The sequence below is a fragment of the Typopeltis vanoorti genome, chromosome 7 (assembly GCF_054136105.1).
Source record: "Typopeltis vanoorti isolate ZY-2024b chromosome 7, IOZ_Tvanoo_1.0, whole genome shotgun sequence".
NCBI lineage: Eukaryota > Metazoa > Arthropoda > Arachnida > Uropygi > Thelyphonidae > Typopeltis > Typopeltis vanoorti.
In genome coordinates this window covers 6,410,593-6,434,540 of record NC_143555.1, presented here as the reverse complement: position 1 = coordinate 6,434,540, position 23,948 = coordinate 6,410,593, and the positions used below count along the sequence as shown (strand labels likewise).

General features: G+C 35.3%; 2 protein-coding genes across 2 annotated transcripts in view; one reads left to right on the top strand and one right to left on the bottom strand.

Moving 5' to 3' along the window:
- LOC150104466 (RING-type E3 ubiquitin-protein ligase PPIL2) overlaps positions 1–23,948 on the top strand; it is a 314,593-nt gene that overhangs the window by 249,220 nt on the left and 41,425 nt on the right. The window contains exons 13-14 of the mRNA XM_090395160.1: positions 4,653–4,722; positions 21,074–21,136. Coding sequence (XP_090251286.1) covers positions 4,653–4,722; positions 21,074–21,136 — 133 coding nt within the window. The remainder of the gene's footprint in view (positions 1–4,652; positions 4,723–21,073; positions 21,137–23,948) is intronic.
- Positions 15,405–23,948, bottom strand: part of LOC150104464 (serine/threonine-protein kinase Tao-like) — a 713,758-nt gene continuing 705,214 nt past the window's right edge. The window contains exon 25 of the mRNA XM_090395159.1: positions 15,405–15,423. The gene's annotated coding sequence lies outside the window, so the exon portion shown is untranslated. The remainder of the gene's footprint in view (positions 15,424–23,948) is intronic.

Sequence of the window (23,948 nt, the reverse complement as noted above, 5' to 3'; positions counted from 1 at the left end):
GGTCCAAGAACAGAGTCTTGCAGCACACCACTAGTCACAATCCGTCTTTTAGACTCCACTCCTGAATAAGCCACTCTCTGGTATCTCTCCTTCAACCACCCTCCTATCCATCTCACCAACCCTATATCTATCCCCATTTGCTCCATTTTGCTGATTAGGGTTCCATGTGGTATCCTGTCAAAGGCCTTGGCAAGGTCCAGTAGTATCACTGTAAACCCATTACCCCTATCCAGTTCAGCCGTCACTGTGTTATAAAACGTAAGCAAGTTACTGAGAATGATCTACCCTTCACAAAACCATGTTGTCCCCCATACAATATCCCATTTTCATCTATCCAATTCTGTATTCTTTTCTTGACTAATTTCTCTAAGACCTTGACATGATTCCTGATATGTTAATCGGTCGGTAATTTACAACAGCAGTCTTGGAACCACCTTCATGCAGTGGAACTATTTTCCCCTCTTTCCACCTCCTCGGGACTAACCCAGACCCGAGACTCAAATTAAACAAAATGGTCAAGGGTACTGACAATTCTTTAGCTGCTTCTCGTACGACACGAGCTGGTATACCATCCAATCCCACAGATGTATTGACATTGAGGTTATGCAATAGACTACTCACCTTTACTTCATTCACCACAATTCCCATATAATCTACTGGTTCATTCGTTTCTGCAATATCACCACCTGGATGATATATTCTTGCAAAGTGCTCACTCATTAACTCAACTATACCAACTGATTCAGTTACCTCCCTACCATCAGCATTCTTTAAAATCGTTCTGCCATATACATATTTCCTTTTACTTGCAACATATCGAAAAACTGTTTAGGATTCTCTTTAGCCTGCATGGCCAATGTTCTTTCGTAATCCTTTTTTGCTTTTCTTACCACACTCATTACTCTTCTGGCCTGTGCTTTATACCGTTCATGTGCCTGCCAGTCACCTTTCTCCTTAAATTCCCTCCATAGTTGTTTCTTTTTTTGCAGCTCAAGCTTAATGGTGTTATTCATCCATTTAACCCCTACTTGATGTATTATTCGGACTCTAGGTATACAGTCAGCCATTGCTTCATGCAAACACTTCTTAACTGCCTCCCATGCACTATCAACTTCTAGTCCTTGCAGTTGTACATGCCATGGCACTGAACCAATTAAACTCCTAAGCTTGTCATACTTTCCAGCCCGATAATTCCACATGTATCCTGTCTTAATTGAAAATTCCACACCTTTAGCCACCTCCCAAGTCAAGACCCTATGATCACTCTCACCGATTGGTGGCAATGTGGTCATATTTGTTACAGCCAAATCCTCAGATATAATTACTAGGTCAACCACTCTCTGACTCCTAGTATTTTCCATTACATGCTGTCGCAGATAGTTATCCCATAAAATCCAGTTCCTTCCTCCCGTGTGTCCTCTCTTCACTCCAATCAATGCGACCATAGTTGAAATCTCCCATAATAATTAACCTCCTTCCACTCATCTCTTCTATTTGCTTGTGGATACTGTCACCACCATCTTTTCCATCACCTGGTCTATAGCAGCACCCAATTGTATATTTAGTTCTGCTAGCCACAATCTCACACCAAATGGCCTCAAATGTGCTCTTTTCTCTATCCTGTAATTCAACTTCTATTCTCCTTTGCTGTAGCTCATCAGCTATCATCAACAATACTCCTCTCCCCATTTTATTCTCCCTGTCATTCCTGAACACACTATATCCAACACATTCAATCCCACTAGCTATATCATCTACAGTCAGCCATGATTCACTAATACCAATAACCTGTGGTCTGGAAGTGCCAACCATGGCCAAAAACTCTTCCTTCTTGTTCCTAATACTCCTAGCATTAGTGTACATGAATTTAAGACCCCCATTAGCCCCAACCCTACCTTGATGCCTTATATTAACTGTCCCACTCTGATTTGTTGTCCTTATTCACTCGGGCATATTATATTCATTCATACATTCAACTGCCTCCCTAAGAACTGTATATCTATCCCCTCCCCTTAATAAATCTAGTTTCCCTGAATTTGCACATCCACTACATTCAGCAATAACTTGAGCATAAATCTCAGAAAGATTAATAATGAAACTGTATCATTACAATAGTAAAGATTCATGATCCTAATTAGAACTAAAGTCTCAACAAGGGTTCGGGTGAATGATGAATGTAACAGAAGAAGAAAAATGAATTAACAATGATGAAGAGTGTTAAGCAGTACTGAATTTTATGTGACTGGGATTCAGAATTCAAAAACGAATTGTCAACATACCATGGACTTTCATCTAGATTATTATTTTTTTCTTAAAGCAAGGCATTTCATTTAGACCTATGCACTGATTCATTATCCCAGCTACAAACTTGTTAGCTGTGAACTTTATTATTGTCCTCTTATATAATGCAATCACCATCTTATATCAAGATTATCTTCGATTTTAAAAACAAAATTTTTAAACTTCATCTTCAGTCTGCAAACCTGGGTATGGTTTCATTGTTTTCAGTAACATACCTTTGGAACATACCCTAAATTTACTTTTTTTTTTTTACTAAATTTCTACCTAATGTTTTTGAACTCATATTTTGAAATCAACTTTACTTTGACATCTAAAATAATTAAATTAGTTCAGCTGTGAAAATAAAATGTAATGAGCAAGTAGAAGGTACAACAGCTGTTGAAAGTTCACTCTTCTTCACATTAGCTAAATATTTAGTGAAGAATTTTTGAACATCTACTTTGCAATGTTCATCTTCATTCTCCTCATCTTTCCCTTCAGGGAAAGATGAGGAGAATTAACATTTCCCTTCCATGTGATTGTCTGCTTTTAACCAAGTGAAAAAAACTTTCAACAACTAGCTCTAATCCAGAATATTTTACTAATAAGGTGTGACACCTTTTGACTACTTGAATATGGGAAATATATGACTTCTGCATTACTTCCACCTTGGTATCTCCTCTGGGTCTGGTTTCCACTAATGAGACCTCAATAAAAGTCAGAACCAGTCTGAGTTGTGCCCTTTCCATAATGCATAGCATTGTAAATGTATGTAAGGATATGTACCTGGCATTATGGAATACTAAGGCAATTCATGTGAAGTCATTAGCCTCTCTATATACAAGTAGCCAAGTCGTGAAATCACTTCATGTGCAGACTTTTGTTTGCTTACACTCTTTCAACTTGGATAAAGGATGAAACCAAGAATATAATGTCTTGGCATCTTTAACTTATTTGTATAAATAGGATTGAAAAAAAGACTGAAAGTACATCAATCCAACATTCTTTATAAAAAAAATAAAAAAAAATTTCCTAAGAGTCTGTCTAGTTCAGTACAGAGTTTTATCTTTACATTGATGCCATATTAAATTTTAGCACTTATTCAGAGTGATGTGGAGCTACTACAACATCACCCTAACTTGAAATGGAATGTTTGTTTCCTTACCAGAATTAGGAAAATTCTGATCCTTATTAATTGTTAACAGTAACCTTTTTATCATATCATAAAATTCCTGATATGTACATCCCAGGGATGTATAGGATATTATGATGGTAATAATGATACAAACATTTCATATAGTATTATCTTCTTGTTGACAATTTTCCTCCGGATTAGCCTGCTATCTATCAGGATTTATCATGAGATCTTATATTTCAGTCTTCCTCTGGGCCTTTTATCTGGCATAAAAACACTTGTTTTACTAACTTTTCCTCTCCCATTTGGTTTGTGACCATGCCACCTAAGATTAGCACCATTCTCACATTCCTGAATGCTAAAGTGTTAGCATTCTTATCTTAGTTTTTAATATGATTTTGCCAGTGATGCCATCTGTTCACTCTCTTAATTCATTTTTCTCTGAGATTTCATATCTGTGGTTGGTCTCCAGTTTTTGATCAAGTGTTTTAATTCTAACCGCAGCTATTAGATCCATAAGTTTAAATTGATTTGAACAATGTTTTATATATAGCTAGTTTAGCATTTTAGCTACCTTGCTCATATTTCATTAAATTTATTCATTTGGCTCCCTAACTTTTTTAAAATCATATATTTGTATCAACCTTATAGTGCTGTGCTATGCTATACCACTCTAGCATGTCACTCATATCGCTAAAAACTGATAAACTTGCTCCTTGTCATGTTTTAAAACTTTAAACTCTGCTGATCTGCTTGATATTCAGACTGAATAACATGCATGTGCATTCCTATGTGTTTTCATTTATGTTAGCATTTTTAGCATCACATACACTTCTGCTGTAATTCCCATACTTTTGTCAACATGGAATAGGTCCTTAATGTTCAGTGGAAATGTGATTTGAATATAGTAACACTGAAACATTGCAGTGGCCAGCACAACCCTGACTGGAAGACAGTAGATCATCTTTAGAATGAAGATCTGGTGGTCAAGTGGTCTGGCTTCTAAGAATGCACCAATGCAAATATTTTTTTTTTTATTAATCATTGAAATTAATCTGCATTCTCAATAAGGACAATAAAGTAAGAAGTATGATATTACAAAAAAGAAAAACAAATCATACTTATTGTTACTCTTTTTCTATGGCAAATATCTATAATATATCTGTTGACTGCTGTATGCTTTACTTTGCTTATTACAGGAGTCTGTTCACAGAAGTGCAATTTTTTTTTTTTATAGAGTTGTTGGAGGGCTAGATACACTAAATCTTATGGAACAGGTAGAAGTTGACAACAAGGACAGACCTGTGGTAAGTATTTTTGGTTCCTCTAAAACTTTGTCTATTTAGCTGTGATTTAAGAGGGTATATTTATATGCAATACAATACATAGAAGGAAAACATGTTTGTCAGTGATTCATTTAAAAATTGGTCTTTTAAAACGTCATAGTATAAATGAAAATACTTTTGTACTCAAATGACATTTTAGAATTATGCTATTATTGTCCTACCATATTTATAAAATGAGTCCTTAACCTTTATTGCATAATAAGGCACAAAATATGAATGAGAGTTTGAAGAAAGTCGATGATGAGATTCCTTCACAGGACAAAACATGAGCTTGAGCAACTGGAGAAATGATTGGCATGTGGTACAGCAGGAGGGAGAAAGAAAGAAAAAGTGAATGGGAAAAGCATAATGGGGATTTGATGAAAAGAGGTATACTTAATGAGAAATTAACAAAAGCATGTCTCCCAGGCAGGAAGATAAAGAATATTAGCAAAGCTGTAAGTTTGCAGAAGAAAGAAGTGAATGAGTTAATCGTTTTGGCAGGCACAAATGATTTGAAAGATGAGAAATATAGAAGAGAGGATATGAAAGAGTTGTTGGAAGAAGCAAAAATGAAGAGTAAGAAAGAAAGATTGTGCATCTACTTCCTTGGTATGATAGGACAGAATTGAGATTGGCCATGATTGTCAATAAGAAGATTGTATAGGAGGAATAGGAACCAGCTTGGCTGGGCGAGTGGTTAACATATCTGCTTCCCAGCCAACAGACTGTGGGTTCGAATCCCATGTAGGCATGGATGTTTGTTATGTCCTCTCCTAATATGGACTGGGTCACCATGGGAGCAGTAGACCCAAAACCTCCCACAATGGGAGAGGCCTTCACCCGGTAGTGGGTAGAAAAAATAGGCAAAAATTTATTTAATTTTAAATAGGAGGAATGGTGTGCAGTTTATAGAGTGTGGAGTGAGGTGATGGATAAAAGAACCTGTATATGCCTATTGGACTGTACTTGAATAGTTTTGGAGTTAGATGTTTGGAGAAAGTATTGTTCAGTGATAGTTTGGAAGTGCAAAACCAGGGAAACTAGAGGGGGGAAGCAATCAAGTATGTATCTAGCCACCTCTAAGACAGATGAGTGTGGGTACAGGAATGACTGTGAAGAAACGGCCACCTCTGGGATAGATGAGTACAAGTGTAGAATGATTGTGAAGAGCTGGGTTGGTTTCCCAGGTTTTGAATATGAATGGGCAGGAATGACATTATGTAAGGGTAACTGTGGGCCCGAGGGAATGTTGAACTGTATGTGCACAAATGCTCCAAGTATCAGAAATAAAGGAAAGGAAATTTGGCATTGTTCAGCTTGACTTTGCCAAAAATTATTGGCATCAACAATAAGTAAGAAGGTGAGATCTGGTTGTCAGAGAATGATGTAGTTAGGGATATTGTATTTTCAGAGAAGATAGAGGGAATAGGGCAGGAGGAGGGGACTAATATTAATGATAGCTGAAAATCTTCAACTAACAAAAATAGAGGTTAAGGAAGATGTAAATCTGAAGGAAATGGTTCGTTTGAGGCTATCTGGTGTGAGATTGAGACCAATAGGACAAAATATATTGTTAGTTGCTGCTATTGACCTGGGGTCCAGAAGATGTGGATGACATGCATCGGTAGATTAGCACAATTAGTGCAGGCCGATCAATTGTCATGGGAGACTTCAACTATGGGGATATAGAATGGAAGAAAGAAAGGACACATGACAAAATGGAAATGAAATTTATACAATCACTAAGGGATAATTACCAGCCTGGTTGGCCAAGTGGTTAGCATATCTGATCTCCAGCCAAAAGGCTGCAAGCTCGGATCCTGCCGTGGACATGGATGTTTGTGATTGTCTGTAAAAAATATTAGTGGTGCTGGTCAGTGGTAGATGGCATTGGTGTAGATGATGAAGGTAGTTGCAGTTGGTGGGGTGGTGGAGACGGAGAGTTGTCGAGTAGGTGCCCTCCCTCGATGAATCTTTGGACTCCCTGGAGGTGTTACATAATAATAATAATTACCTGAAACTGCACATGATGGAAAGGACCAGAGGTTTGAGAGTGTTGGATCTGGTAATAGCATCAATAGATCTATCTATAATGACAGTAGCAACTCTACTTCTGATTGGAGAAAATGACCATGCAAGTTTGTCCTGGAAGATTGTTCAATGTGTGGAATTTTCAGTCAAAAAAGAGTTTATGTCAAACTATAAAGCTGACGATTATGACAAACTTGGAGCAGTGCCACATAAGAAACTACATGGAATGAATATCATTAGTGCATGGGAAGTGGGCAGGGATAGTTTGAGTGAGGCAGTATCAGACTAGAGATTAAGTGGATGAGTAGCAGCATAAAGTAGGAGTTGAAAAAAAAAAAAAAAAGAGAAAGAAAAGAAAGCATGCTGGAAGGAATATAAATAAAAAGCTGATCAGCATTCTCATGAGCAATATAAAGCCCAAGCAAGAGTCTGATGTGGGAATTGAGATAGATGAACTGGAGATACTCAGTAGACTGAAAAATATCTCAATGTGAACACAGCAGTGGACCTGGATGGTATATCAGCTTGTGTGCTACGAGAATGTGCAAGTAAAATGGCATTGCCTCTGACAAAGTTGTTTAATCTAAGCCTCAACTCTGGCAAGGTTCCAAGGGATTGAAAAGCGGTTAAGATAATTCCATTACATAAACTTGCTTCAAGACAGAAGTAGCAAATTACAAGCCACTTAGTATCTCTGGAGTGGTGGTTAAAGGTAAAATTCAGGAATGGATGGATAGGAATATGATACTCTGTAGGGGAGCACGGCTTTGTAAAAGGCAGGTCCTGCCTCCGTAATTTATTCACATTTTATAATAAGGTGACAGCAGAATTGGATAAAGGAAATGGCTACACTACAATACTGCTGTTTTTTTTTTTTTTCAAAGGCATTTGACTGAATACCACATAGAAAATTATTACATAGGTTGGAGCAAATGGGAATGGATATGAGGTTGGTGGGGGGGGGGGGGGGGGCTGATAGGCAGACAGACAGGGAGACCAGTGGAGTGCCTCAGGGCTCTATACTAGTACCAACTACTCTCTAATTTAATTTGTATATTAATGATATAGCAGACAGCTTGAGGAAGATGATATTCAGTTGTTTGCTGGTGATACAAAACAAAACCGGAGAGGGCAATAGTTGATAAAGATGATATAGATATCTTGCAGGATGATTTTAATAAATTGGCAGTATAGGCTAAGAACAGTGATTGTCAATTTAATGTTGTAAAATGTAAGGTAATGCACTTTGGAATGAGAAGGCTACATACTTCATATCATATTGATCGTACTAGATTACAGCAAATTGATCAGCCTATGGATCTGGGAGTGATATTGGATAGAGATTTGAAATTCAGAGGACATATTGCAGGAGTTGGCAAAATAGCTCAGAAGATTAGTTGGATATTGAAGAACATATTGACATGTAGAGATAGGGAGGTTATCTTCCTTTATAAAGCTATGATTTGGACATGTGCACAGATTTGGTCATCTGTGTTTCTAGAGAACTGGGAGAGTGGTGGAGTGGATTCAGAGACAAGTGACCAAGCTCGTGACAGGTCTGTGGGATGTTCCCTGTGAGGATAGATTGAATGTGTGTGTTTCAGAGTTTAGCTGACAGGCAGAGGAGAGGGAATATGATAGAAACTTGTAAGTTACTAAGGGATTCCTTAAGATTAACACAAAAGAAATTTATCAATACATGGAGAGTAGAGACACACCTAGAAGTTGTTTAAGAATGTAGTTAGTAAGGCTGTGTGGACTAGGTTCTTTACTTGGAGAGCAGTGAATGAGTGGAATAGATTGTGAAGTGGCTGTGAGTACCCAAGAGTGAATAAATTTAAGCAGATGTGTGATAGGTATCATGTTAATGAATGGTGTGGGTCTCCCACGATGAGTCTTTTGACACCATGGAGTACCCATATAAATAATAATACAGAAAATATACATTATGATTTCATATATATATATATATATATATCCATTCTATATATATATAAAAAGATAAGCTGAAATTTGAAACGTTTTTGTCACGTTTTTTGTTACGTGACAAAAATATCCCTACATATATATGTTTGGTATCATTTTTTTCTGAATTTATTCAGAAAACTGTCATATATATATGTCCAACAATGTGTTTGCCAACAATTTGCTATTATATGATATCGTTTCAGGATTACAACAATCAAACTCATTGTTGACTATTAGAATAGTGAAGAGACAAAAAAAAATGATCACTGTTGCGTGGACAAGTATTGCTTCAATGTTGTTTCCAGGTGGAACAACATTGCATCGTGTATTTAAATTGGCAATAGAAATAGATACATATTCAAATTGCTATTTAAAAAAATGCAAAAGATAAACTTAACCAATATCAAGATTCTTATAAGTAATACAAGCAAAGGTAGCCTCCCGAGTGTCGAGTCATCAGAATTCAAGGAGAACCGGCCTATTATCCCAGAATTCGGAGGGTTGGGTGCCGGGATCCCCCCCCTTAGTGTGTGTATATAGATATATATGGGTTACTTTAGAGCCTCCGTAGCTCACTCAGTATAGACAAAGCCCTTTGGTTGGAAAGACCTGCATTTGATTCCCATCCGTCCATCCTCCCATTGCCAGACTCTGCGACAAGCCAGTTGGGGTATCCCACAGTTTCATAATCATAACAGACTCTGCACCAAGTGGAATAAAAGCACTATAAAGAGGAAGAAGGATATATATATACAGGGTGTTCGGGATAAATTTGACAGTTTCGTAAGGAAAAAGAAAATCTTCTTTGTATCTATTAAATTTAATGAATTGACAAAAAAACATTACAGGCAGAGTTAATTACAATACTATCAACAAGATTTACTCAAAATAACCACCATTAGCATCGATCACACTTTCAATTCTGCTTCAGAACCTCGAACAAGCTGATGCTACAGTCTCCCTGGGAAGGGCCGCAAAAACTGTTTTAATTTTATCCATTAACTGGGCTTTTGTATTACTGGAAGTGCGATTGGTGTCTTTTTCAACTGCGCCCCATACAAAATAATCCATGGGGTTAAGGTCTGGGGAGTTTGGAGGCCAAACATTTGGACTGGTGAAGTCGTAGAAATTTTCAGACAACCATTTTTGACTTTTCCCAGAGGTGTGGCAAGGGGCCGAATCCTGCTGCCATACATACGGCCTACCATTGGCTACCCTTGTTATCCAGGGCTTGACTACAGTTAGCAACTCCACGAACAAAGCCCGAATTCCAATGCCAGGATTCTTCAACACCTGTTCCTGCAGATTTGCGAGGAATTCTGCTGTACGAACGCAATCAGATCGTCTGCTAGGGATCTTTCTTCTTGCTACATCCTCGTAGTCACCATTGCAAGTCTCTAGTTCATGCCTGATTGTTTTTACTGTATTCAGGGAGCATTGGGCAGCAGTCGTAATATCCTTATTTTGATGGCGGGCACGAATCATCATGATACAAGTTATTCTCTTCCATGATTCAGGTGGGTTCCAGCTATCCATCCTTTCTGACATCTTGTATATGAATGAAGAAGGGTCCAAACTTTTAAATGAAGAGAAGTGTGTGTTAATACATGTAACTTACGGAAAAATATAATTAATTATAAATATGTCAAATTTATCCCGAACACCCTGTATATATATATATATATATATATATATATATATAGGTTACTTAAGGGAGGAGCTTCAATAACGAGGAGACCTCCACATAGCCTTTTAAGGAACGCAGATAACCATCCGGGGCTTCTGACCTTAATGTCCATTTCACACATCCTTGTGATGCATCCTGTCAGTAGGTATCTTGGGTATCTACCTAGGTACTGAACAAATCAGGACAGATTGGTAATTTGAGAATTATTCAACCTGAGTGTATTGACATTGACCTATACCAAAAAAATATCATGGTACATTATCATCGTAAGGGGGGGTGGGTTACAGGATATCATGATAGTACTGCATGAAAAAGTTCCATCATTACTAACTTCTTATCGACAATTTCCTCAAAATATACATATCTCAAAACTCCAATACTGTCAAGTCTTACATTTTGGTCTTGTATGGCACTTCATCCACCTACACCAGTGGTGGCATAGGTGGATGAAGTTGCTGACGTGCCGGGCAGTTTTTAGTAAGGGAAAAATTAATAGAAAATTAATTAATTTATAATATTATTCAGAGTAAAATTAATTATTGTATTATTAAATTGATTTTAATGATGTTGGTTTGGAAAAAAAAATGGTAGTGAGAAAAATATTTATGAATTCTAACTCACCATCGAAGTTAGCCAAGAAGGAAAGCAGCAGAAGAATGTCAACTTGTCAGCGAAATGCTTACCGTATTTACTCAAATATAACTTGCACCCCTGATTTTACTTTATAAAAAAATACATTAAAAAGTTTTGCATTTACCTCGCACACGAAAATGTTTAAACATGTTCACGTCGAGGATAGTAACTCGCTCCCCCGCGGTAACAAATGCCCTCCCCAACAGCCATTATACTGCAGATTCAAGAAAAACAAGTAGTTTTATTGTATCCCTGAATAAGGTACAGAGGCTTTTGCAGTCTGTGTAATATATTTATCAGCAAATAGTGTGATTCATTAGTTGTTTTTATTTCACTGTTTTTATTTCAGCTGTCTCTAATTGCACTATTATTGTCCCCTCCCTCAGAAACTATGCTGTATAGGCTCAAGCAAAACCATATGTTGCACTGAAACACAATATCTAACTAAAAACTATTGTCCCATTTTTCAATTACATGAAATAAGTGTTTGTTTTATTGCATTTGAAATTCTCGATTTCATTATGACAGATCACAAAGGCTAACTTCAAATAAAATTCTACCACGAATTGAAACATGCCATATAATTGCGGTGTCCTTTATTTCACTGCTCTGTCCTTTAGATTTTTTTTTTTTTCTAAAATGACCATTTTGTCCTTTATTTTGTGAATTGAAATAGTAAATTGAATATTAATGCCCACATATTTAAAGATGAAATTCATAAATTTTACCAAACCTGCATTGATTATTTAATTACAGTGGTACCTCGACTTAGGAACTGAATTCGTTCCTGACCACGGTTCATATCTCAAAACCCAATTTTCCATTATATCTTATGGAAAATCAATTAATCCGTTCCCAGATTCAAAATTTAAAAAAAAAAAAAAAAAAAAAAAAAAAAAAAAAAAAAAAAACTCTACTCAACTAAACGAAGAAAATGCAAAGAAATGGAGAAGGAGTGAGAATGGGACATTTTTACACTATAAATATGCATTTTGTACAGCATTACATATTAATTTTTATTTATGAAATCTTTGATTTTACATGATTAGTATGAAAATCATCTTCCATTAAATTGTAAAAAAAAATCAGTTTTCTTGTGGCTAGTTTCGTTCAGGAGTTTTCGATTTGTTGTCATCAGTTGCTTCTTTTTGTCTCTTAGGTCAGGGAGGTTTAAAAAACCTATCCAACCTTGACTGAATCTGTCATTTCCTTAACACCCTTCAAAAGTGATTAATGACACTGTCATTGAAGATATTGGTGGCTCTTGATTTGGATGCCACTTGTTAGCCAATTCTTGCAATTTGTCCCAGTACGGCAAGATTTTTTTTACGTCACTTGCTGGAATTGCTCCCTTTTTGTTGCTGTTTTCTTTGTCATCTAAAGACATTTGCTTTTCCTCGTCCCTTTCTTTTTCCTGCTCTCTTCTTAACTCCTGTAGCTCTTCAGTGATCAGCTCAACTTTGTGCTCCTTCACGTCTGCTTCATCAACTTCCAAATGCATTGTCTAGCCCAGGGAGACAACTGTATCTACAATGTCAATTTTGCTTTCAGGTCCTTCCAATGCAGTTCCTTAGACACAGTCAGGTCATAACTTTTTCCAGGCTGATTTTAGAGTTCTCACAGAAACATCTTCCCATGCATGACTAATAAGATGCAAACAATGAAGAATATTGAAGTGATTCTTCCAGCCCTGAGGGTTAATTCTGTGTCAGTGATAACTTCGAAACATCTTTGGAAAAGAGCTTTGGTATAAAGCTTTTTGAAGCTGGAAATAACATTGTACGAGTGGTGTGGTATTAGGAGGCAAGAACTTAATTTTGATGAAATTAAACTCTTCATCCAAATCTTCTTCCAACTGTGGTGGATGTGCTTGAGCATTGTCCATTATAAGAAGAACTTTCTCAGCAGAACTTTTTCTTGTAGATACTGTTTCGCTGTGGGAGCAAAGACCTCTGTCATCTACTCACAGAAGAATTGCCTGGTTACCCAAGCTTTGGTGTTACCTCTCAACATAACACTGAGTTTGTGCCTATTCACTTTATGCTTTTTAAAGACTTCAGGATTTTCAGAGTGGTAACTCAACAGATGTTTTATCTTCGGATCACCACTGGCATTGGCACAAAAAAGCCAAGTTAGTCTGTCTTTCATTAGCTTGTGTCCTGGCAATGCCATTTCCTCCTTAGTGATGAACGTTCTCTTAGGCATTTTCTTCCAGAAAATACCAGTTGAAAACTTGTTCTGGTCTGTAACCTTCTGACTCCAGTTTCTGAAATTCCTTCACGAAGCTTTTGGCAGCTTCTTTGTCAGCACTAGCACCTTCTCCATGTCTAACAACACTCTGGATACAGGTTCTATTCTTGAATATCTCAAACCATCCTTTGCTAGCTTTAAACTCTTCACCGATGTCTTTGCTACTGCTAGTGGATGGCAAGTTCTGTAAACAGATCATGTTTTGAGATACACTATCTCCTTTCAGTTGCATGTCATTAATCCAGACGAGTAGTTTTCATTTCTTCCATAATTTTATTTCTTCGAGATAACACGATAGATACTCTTTTAGCCACATCCAGTTCCTTATAAAAATCTGCTTTCTTGACAATTATAGCTATGGTGGATTTGGACAAGTCATACTGCTTGCACAGATCACTTTGCCTGACTCCTTTCTCATATTTTTCCATAATTTTCTGTTGTCATTTTCTTCTCCTCTTCTTTGGTATTCTTTGGCCCTATGTTGAAAATAATACTCTGATCAGTGAAATGATGCTTATCTGGTAGATTATTCAGAAAATAAACATGAAACTACAATAAAATACATCGCTTATAAAAACAAATACATACAGTACACATCATAAATACAAACCTAAAAAAATCTTCACGAAGTGTTGTTTGTTTACACAAATGCCGAAATAGATACAGAAAAAAACAAATACGTTCAGCATTCGTCGTATTTCAGATAAATACGACGTAGTAACAACAATCGTTACACTAGAGACAGTGCAGCGTGTGCTCAGCTAAACGTGCATAAAAAGTTTAACAAAAAAAGTATATGTAAAGCAGGCTTTAGTTCATTTGAAAAGAAAAGCATCACAGTTTGTATCTCGAGTCTAGGATCGTATCTAGAGGTCGAAATGGGATATGAAAAAGTTCGTAAGTCGAGGTACCACTGTAACTGGAACAGCTGTTTCTTGGAAATGGAAGTATTTGAATGGGTTCTACTACGAGAAATCCCCCTGCAGGCAAAGATGGAGGAAAGCATTTTGTTCATTTCCTGTCACTGGAACTTAAATATAAATGACAGCGAACTATTTTATGAAGCTTCGTGTATTAAAAGTCATGTCACGAGTGAAAAGATCGAAGAATGCGACAAAATGACAGTCCTGCTGACGTAGATGGGCTGAAATTTTTAAATATTTCACAGATAAACATGTATCTTTTAAAAACATTTTAAAAATTGTTGAATATTGCTTATGTCTCCCTGGATCTAATGCCCCCACTGAATGAGTATTTTCACTGGTGAACAATATATGGACCTGTGGAAAAAAAATAATTAGAAATCAAAACATTGAAAGCATGCATTTATACCAAATGCAAGTTTGAAATGAATTGTATACAGTTTTATGAATTTTCAAAATACAAAACTGGTTTATTGAAAAAAGTTCATTCTTGTGAAAAGTATCAAAATTAAATTTTTTAAGTAATAATATTATTGTTTAAAATGCTGTGTATATGCTTATATTTTACAATAAACGTTATAAAGCTTTTTTAGTTTTAGTGAAACAAATAAACGCAACCAGTTTTTTTATTATTTATTTATTATAAAACAATTTCTGATTTGTTCTTTATTTTCTCCAAAAAAATATGGTCACTATACATATAATGCATGTGTGAGTTCGCCTGCAAGTTCAAACATAAACAAGCAGGAAAAAAATTTAACCAAGGGTTGAAACTTTGTGAGTTGAGCCCGTCGGTAATGAGAAGTTCTGTCGGAACGATAAACGACACCCGATCGTGAATGTGTTAAAACTTACAAATATGTGAATGATGTTGTTATGACAGTTTCAGGTGTTATGGAATTCGGTTGAAGAGCATTTCAACTCAACACTTGTCGGTTGCCTTTGTCTTTAGGTCACATTATCTTTTGTTAATACTGCACCAATCATATGCATGTCTTCGTAGTTGCTCTCTCGTGTAAAACAAAATTTAACTTGTACGTATTGTAATAATTAAAAAAAAAGTTGAATAATTTATAAGCGTATAAAAGGATATCACCTATAAATTGTTGACATGCCAACAAAATTCTCGGATGTGCCACAGGTTTGCCATCTATGATATAGTCTTCCTCTGGGTCTCTTTCCTGCCACCTGCAAAATAAAAAAAAGACATTTGTTTTGCTAATCTTTTTCTGTTCTGCTTAAATGATCATATCACCTGAGATTAGTTCAGCTAACCCATTCCTGGATGCTAACAGTTTCATTTTCTTTCGTAATATCACCATTAATGCCATCTGTTCACTAACCTAATATTTCTCAGAACTCTCATATCTATAGTCTCCAGTCTTTGATCATGTATTTTGTTTCTGACCCATCTCTCCACAGATCCATAGCTTAAAACCGGTTTGAATGCTGTCTCGTATGCAACTAGTTTAATGTTTTGACTAATTTCTCTCTTATTCCATATAAATTTATTCAGCTGATCTCCAATCATACCATGTTTGCTAATTCTGTTGTTTATTTCCAAATTTGCCATCTTCACCAAAAATTCTGCCTTAATACCTGAAATATTTGGCCTATTTTTATTGTCTTGTTTATTACTGATTTTCATACCAGATTTATTACAGTTGTATTCAGTTTAGTTAGTGACTCTTGCAAACTTGTACTGGATTTATTAGAAGTATAAGATCATCTGCTTAAAGTGAAGAGCTAAGATGGATATCTCAAATTTTGATATCGGGTTGAATACCACTTTTCGTCATAATGTGTTCCATATAGATGAAATAACAGTGGGGATGATGTGCACCCTTGTCTCACAACTTATTTAACATCAAGCCATCTTCCTGTACTTCATTTTTATCGGCTGACTTACAAATCTAATATAGACTATGCATTGCTTGATATTGTATCCTGTTTGCACCATATAATTGTCACATTTTGAGGAAAAGAATGACACAGGAGGTTATCTTTAGGTGCCATAACAGTCTGGATGATAGGGAGAGAGAGGTGGAAGCATAGCTGGGCAGAAATTGTATCTGATGGCCACATCAATCAACCAAAAGGCACTACTTCCATTTTTATAGGAAGCAAGTTTTCTGCCATTGGCCTTTATGAAGTCTATTTTTGATTACGAATGGTTGTTTTGTATTTATTGCATGAGAGAGGATATTCTGTTGAGAGGAAAGTTGCACAACATTGTGATATGAATTACTGAGAGGTGAGGTGACAAGCTACAATGTAGCGAAGTGGTTTAAAAATAGGGGACAGGGGGGTATTGGGAGAGTAGGGATTATCATGAATTCAGGTAGGTAGATACAAGATAATCAAAAGGAAAAAACAGGCTTTTAAAATCTGTCTGCTGAGTAAAAACACTGCTGACTATATAGAACAGCGTTTCTCAACCTTTCTAAGCCCAAGGACCAATAAAATGCCTAAAACAATTGTACGGACCACTAAGTTACAGAGGCGTAACTGGGGGGGGATATGCCTCGGGTGGCACTTGGCTTTTAAGAAATCTTGTCGTGCTGTCTATGGCAATAAAACTATATTAAAATCTTCAGGCAGCTACAAACAGCAGAAAATGACCAATTAAGAAATAATCTAATTTCAAAAGCGAATTGGATAGAACACTATAAAACATTGTGGAATGAAAAACAAGAAATACAAAACAATGACAAAACTCACATCAATACACAGGAAAGTACAGAAGAAATAGCAATGGAAGAATTAGAAAAAGAACTAAAAATTCAAGAAATAGAAAAAGCCCAGGCCTGGATGGAATATGTGTTGAGTTCTTTAAATATGCAGACAATAGCTTAAAAGAAAACCTACTTAAACTCTTCAATAATATCTGGAAATATCAAAAAAAGATCCCAAAAGAATGGGAAACTGGACCAGTAATAAATATTCACAAAAAAGGTCCCAAGGACAAATGTGGAAATTACAGAGGCATTACTCTCTTAATAACGGCATCTAAACTATATGCAAACATTTTAAAGAAACTAATTAAATATACAGAAAATTATTTAGAAGAAGAACAGTGTGTGTGGTTTTAGAAGAGGGAGAGGATTCACAGATGCCTCTTTCACAATGCAAAAGATCATAGAAAAAAGAAAAGAATTTAATCTGCTCACTTCTATTTATTGACTACACGAAAAGGTGTATGATAACTTGAACAGAAACCTACTCTGGAAAATATTACAGGATGATAAAATACCTCCTCAATTAATTAATGCAATAAAAAGTCTATACAGAGAAACAAAAATTTGCATCAAATTTGCAGGTGGAACATTATCAGAACCTATAACTATAAATAAAGGAGTAAGATGAGTTGTGGCTTATCTCCCAATCCTATTCAACATTTATATAAACAGAATCTTAAAAGAATGGAAAACAACTGTCAAAGATGAAGTTAAACTAACAAATAATATACAGCTAAATACAATACTTTATGCAGATGATCAAGTACTAATTTCAAATTCAGAAGATAAACTCCAAATTGCAACTAACCATCTAAATGAAATAGCAAAAAAATTTAAAATGAAAATCTAAAACAAAAGCTATGGCAATGTGTGGAAACACCATTCAAAAAGTCAAAATTATGCTTAACAATAAAATAATAGAACAAGTTAGAGAATTCAAATATTTGGGAAATATAATCTCGCAATACAATACTGATTCACAATTGGAAGCAAGACTACAAATTTACAATAGAATGAATGGCATAATTAAAAGAAATTTTGGAAAACAAATGACTAAAGAAACTCGATTAAGACTATGTGACATGACCTCTAAACCATCTCTCAGATTTGGAAGTGAAACTTGGATTCTAAAGTAAAGAAACAAACAAAGACTGGAAACAGCACAGATGAAGTTTCTAAGACCTCTCCTGGGACTCACTAGGTTAGATAAAAATAAAAACATAGAAATAAGAGAGCGATTAGAAACAAAAAACATCATACAAGAAATAGAAGAATATCAGCTAAATTGGCTACACCACCTAGAAAGGATGAATAACAATAGGATCCCCAAATTAGCATATAAATATAAACCTACAGGAAGAAGAGACCACGGACATCCAAGATTAAGTTGCATAGATCAACTTCATCTGTAGAGCAGGAACAGGACATAAAAAGCCTCTACCTAAATTGCTCAGACGACAGCGACGAGATAAAAGATTTGCATTAGATCATTGTTTATAGCAGTGTCTCTCAAACTTTTCCTACTACGGAACATTTCACAAAACCTGAAATTTTCACAGAACACCTTGGTTATTTTGTAATGCATTAATTAATAAATAATTGTTAATTTAGCTAATTTTTTATTATTAAATAATAATCAATCGTTAATTAATAATTAAACATCAATTACATATAAACATCATTAAATTAATTTGTGCTGATTTTCATTGACATCCCATTTTGATCACTAAAAATTTATAATGTTATAAGTACTTTTGAGTGAATGCAGACTTTTTCTTCTGGGTGCTGGTAGTTTTCCCCTCCTTTTGTACATCCTGGAGATCACTTTGTAGGCTCGTGGTGGATGACTCACTATCTGTTGCGTCATAAACACCTTCATTAAGAGATTTCTTAATACCAAAATTAAACAAAATCCCTTGTCTTTTATTCATATTAAAATTTAAATCTGCAGGCCTATTACTTTTAAAAAATCATGGCACTACAGTTTCGAAACTTTCACCCTACAATACGAACTTGTGAAGAAAGTATTCAGTATTACTAGCTTTGAGAACCGGATACAGACTATCTTGATCTTCAGTTTTACTGGAAAAATTTTCTTTGTACTCCCTTGCTGATTGGTCACTAACATTTGTAACACAGATGTTATTTCTTTCAGTTTTGAGAACAGAGGATAAGCCATCCATTGTTGTAATCAGCTTGCAGGCAATTTTTATGACTGGTCATAAACAGCAGTATTCCCTTTCCCAAATGTGGAAAGGTTTTGATGTGTGAAAATTAACGATAATTCATGAATACTTCCACGTTCCAAAATACCTTTGCTTAATTACCTTTGTGATAACAATATTTTTGTTAGCTATTTAAATTAAGGGGATATTAAATCCCACTTGAATAAGAAACTCAAAGATCAGAATCAAAGAGTTTTATGCTGAATATAGTAAACTATAAAAGTATCGGCGACTACTAGCGTAAGCTAAAGCACGTAGTACAAACTAGGGCAACTCGTAGCAGAGGTGGATAAAGCTCTGATCACTATTCTTAGTATTTCCCATAATGTAAAACCCATCTCCTAGGAGATGTATGATGTTATACATTATGGTGGGAGGTCACTACCCAGACTGGTTTCGACCTTTATTGAGGTCTCATCAGTGAGTAGGAGCCTATTGGCTCTTTATATTTAAGTAATTCTTGTTTAGCTTTTAATGATTTGAAGCTGCTAGTTCTGTCAGAACTAGCTGCTTTGGTATTATTCAAAATGTTACATGTTTCTAAACACATTTTCTAGATTATATACCATATTGAAAAGGATATTAAATCTCTCCCAACTAATATAGCGGATAAAATTAATTTAGAAACTTGTAACATTTTGAATAATACCAAAGCCATATGTAGCAATTCTACCAAAATAGAACTGTGTGTGTTTTCCCTTAACTTCCATGGTTAGTGGAATAGCAATGCTACTTTTACTAGGGAATTATTATAGAACAAGGTTAGTTTCCCATTGCATTCCTTGTCCAGTTAGAAACTTGTAACATTTTGAATAATACCAAAGAAATACGTAGTAATTTCACCAAAACAGCTATGTGTGTTTGCCCTCAACATAGAACAAGTTTGGTGTCCCATTGTCTTCCTTGTCCAGTAGTATCCTCTGTGTGTGTGTGTGTGTTCTCATTGTGTCTGCTCCTTTGTAGTCATCTGCTTGTTGACTTGGAACCTATGATGGTTTATTCAATATGTTATTAATAGTTTTGATGTTGCAAACCATTTTTTTGAGATATGACTTTAATGCGAGTTATTTTCTTGTTTCTTTTTATTATCATCACTTGATAACGTAATGGCTCTCTCTTTTAATGTTTTGATCATACCTGTTTTTGTGTCAGGTGGTGGTGGGAACTGGCATGCAGATACCAAGCGCTATGAAATTTTTTTATATATATTCGAAAGTAAGATTACTATGGACTTGAACTGAGATGAGAACGTTCAAGAAGGAAATTGATCTATGTTTTTCTACCTCTGATGTAATTATTATTGGATTTTTTTTTTTATTTAAACCATTAGAATTCAGTGAAGTTTTTGAAGAGATTCTTCTGAGCCTGATCAAATGAAAATATTGTCAGAATATCTCACCAATAATCTTGGTTTGGTATGGTATTTTTTAATAGCTAATTGTTCAAACTTTTTGATGTATAAGTTCACTAAGAGTGGAGAAATTGCTGCTTTTATTGCTAAGCCTTCGAATTGTTCAAAATAGCAGTCTTAGAATTTGAATGAATACACGTGAAAACACGCATCTACAGACATAGGACACATGTCTGTAGATGATGTGATACCATCCTTTTGGATGGTATCACATCCAAAAGGACTTACTTTGAAGGGCTCAGCATGAAATAGGATGTAAATGTCAAACACATTTTGTCCCAAAATTTTCAGATTTAAAAAAAAATTTTTTTTTTTTTCAATTTTTCTAAAGTTCTACAGTTTTTCTAAACCTCATTAGTCTATTAGTTGTAATCTGTATTTATTTAGTTAGCTGTGACAAAAATTGTAATGTATTTCGTTATAAAGATAATAAATTTGTGAAGGCTATTTTTTTATTTTATTAGGAAGATATAATGATAGTGAAAGCTTCTGTATTTGTTGACCCATATGATGAAGTAGATGAAATGGTAAGTTTTCCAGTGGTTGCATTTTTTTTTATTTTAAACTGAAACTGAATTTCATAATTATCAGCTGATACTATTAATATTTGAAATATTATTAACATCTATCAGCTGATAGATGTTAATAATATTTCAGTGAAATTATCTTAACTGTAATTTATGACATTTCACTGAAATATTATTAACATCCTCATTATTAAGGTCCTAACTGTGATGAATTTATGAAGGGCTAACAGATCCCCAGGTGAAATCCTCTGACAAAACTTTCCTATAGATATTATTCACTTCCTGGCTTTGTCATTCATCCACCCTGACTACTTCACATGTCAGAATAAGCTTAACTAGCAAATGAAGGTACTGTCATGGGTAGTCCTCCTTCTTCAACACTTGCTGGCAACTTCATGGAACCATTTAAACAATGCCTATTAACCTCCCTACTAGCCAAGGTGGATGAGATAGTGAGACCAAATTGCACTTCTTATTCATGTTATTCAACGGGTGTTACAGAATTGTATCCAGATTTAGCTGGACGTCTATAAACATCATTTAACACCCCAACCTGGCTGGTGTTAAACAGTACCTCTCCTAAACTCTCCTTGTTGATCCTCATGATTTCATCATGAGGATCAACAGACTCCACCATTTCATTCATGAAGTAGAAGAATATCATCAAAGTGCCTTTGTTGACAGATCTCTTTCTTCTTCAAAGAAGGCAGCCTTCACCACTCCATTTTTTGAAAGAAAACTACTACATTACTTTACTTTTATTCATTTACACGCCATTATTCTTGTCAAAAATCTGGTACCGTTAAGACTAGTACATAGACTTAACTCTTTATACTCTACTGAAGCACTGCTCTCTCAAAAAAACAAATTATATTTGGTTGCCTTTCTTTGCCAATGGTTTTAGTGAGTCTTATATCAACAGAATCATTAACATATAGAATTTCCTTGTCATCTGCCTCCCAAGAAGTGGTCTGTTATTTTAACAGTGTCTCTCTGAAGAAATAACCAAACTGCTTATATCAGTTGGTCTACCGTTATCCTTTCATCAATAAGATTACTGCTTTTTTTTATGCTCTTCAAAAAAAAGATTTAAATCATCGTTGAGTGCAAAATTTAGAGTAGTCGACTGCCATTATGTTAAAGATCATCTTAAAATGACTCGCCCATTTTTTAAAATCAAATAAGGCAGACATTCTTATTCAGGTGCAAGAGTGCTTCATTGCCAATGCCGACTCCCAAAATAGTCTGAAACTTGTAACAGCTCACTGTAGTTTTCTTTCATTTAATCTTGTGTTGAGGGGTGTGCAACCTGTAGTATTCCAATTCTGAATGCCATATTGATTCTGTATATTAATCCTATATGTTTCTATAACATTCTTTAAAGGGGTGTAAAATTAATGAAAAACATGATTTGTTAAATAAATCAGTTTATTAAAAATTTACAGATAACATTTCTTTAGTATAATACATCATCAATATGAATTTTAAGAACACACTTTTTTTCAACTGTTCATTTTTAGGAGATTGTTACATCTCCTAAATATGAGAAATTAAGAATCAGCCTTGTTTATATTTGGCTGTTGCACACGGTCTTCACAAGATTCCTTGAATAATCTTGCAAATGTAAGCAAACTTGCTATCAAGTAGCGAAACCTGTGGAACTTCTGTAGTTATTTACTATTATTATTCCACAGGTACCTCTGTGGAGTCCAGAGACAACTCATTGCAGGAGACCGAAACTATCCACAATAACTGTCATACCTCTCCTTGAATTTAGTAACTGAAAAAGCACTCATTACTGATCCTCTCCCACACACACACTAACAAAGTGTTGAAATATTTCCTCTGCATCACTCTCTAAAACCCTTTTAGTAACTTAAATGTTTCTATTATATCCCCTCTTTTCCACCTGTCAGCTAACTTTCCACAAACCCTCAATTTTTATCTTAGAGAGCATTCTATAGACCACATCTTAGTCACTCACCTGTGGATCCTCTTTACTACATCCATATCCACAAAATAATCCAGGTGACCATACCTGATCACAGTAATCTGGCTGTGTTATCAAGGCTTTATAAAAAAGGAATGATAACTTCCTTTTCTTTGCTTGTTAGTGTATTCTTCAATAACCAAGTAATCTTATGAGTTTCCTTGGCCACTTAGACTTCTGAACTTCAACTCTAATCCACATCTAACCCCTCATCCACATTACCTGCTAATACTCCAAATCCCAGGTTTCATTAATTTCTTGTAGTACATTTCCATCGCTGTGGTACACATTGTATAATTTTTTCATCCCAAAATGCACAACTTCACACTTTTCCTCATTAAACTGGTGCCCATTATCTTTCATCCATACTCTCAGTCTATGTAAATTGTTCCACAAGTTCTCTTCATCACTTTGATTAATTATCACGCTATCCAATTTTGCATCAACAAATAACTGAAGATTTCCTTTTAAATTATTTCCTGTATCATTTATGCACAAATTAAACAGTAGTGGTCCAAACACAGAGCCTTGCAGCACACTGCCATTTACTTGCTTTCCTGAATTCTACTTCTCTATATACTACTCTCTGGGATATGTTCGTCATCCACCCCCTCATCCACATAACCAGTGTCATATACATCCCCATTTATTCTTATTTGCGTAACAGAGTTCTATGTGGTATTTTGTCATATGCCTTGCAAAATCCAGCAGAACCATTTTATAGCCATTTTCTTTATCCAACTCAACTGTCACCCTATTATAAAAAATTAATAAATTACTAAGTCATTGGCCTACTCTTCATAAACCATGCTGTCCCCATAG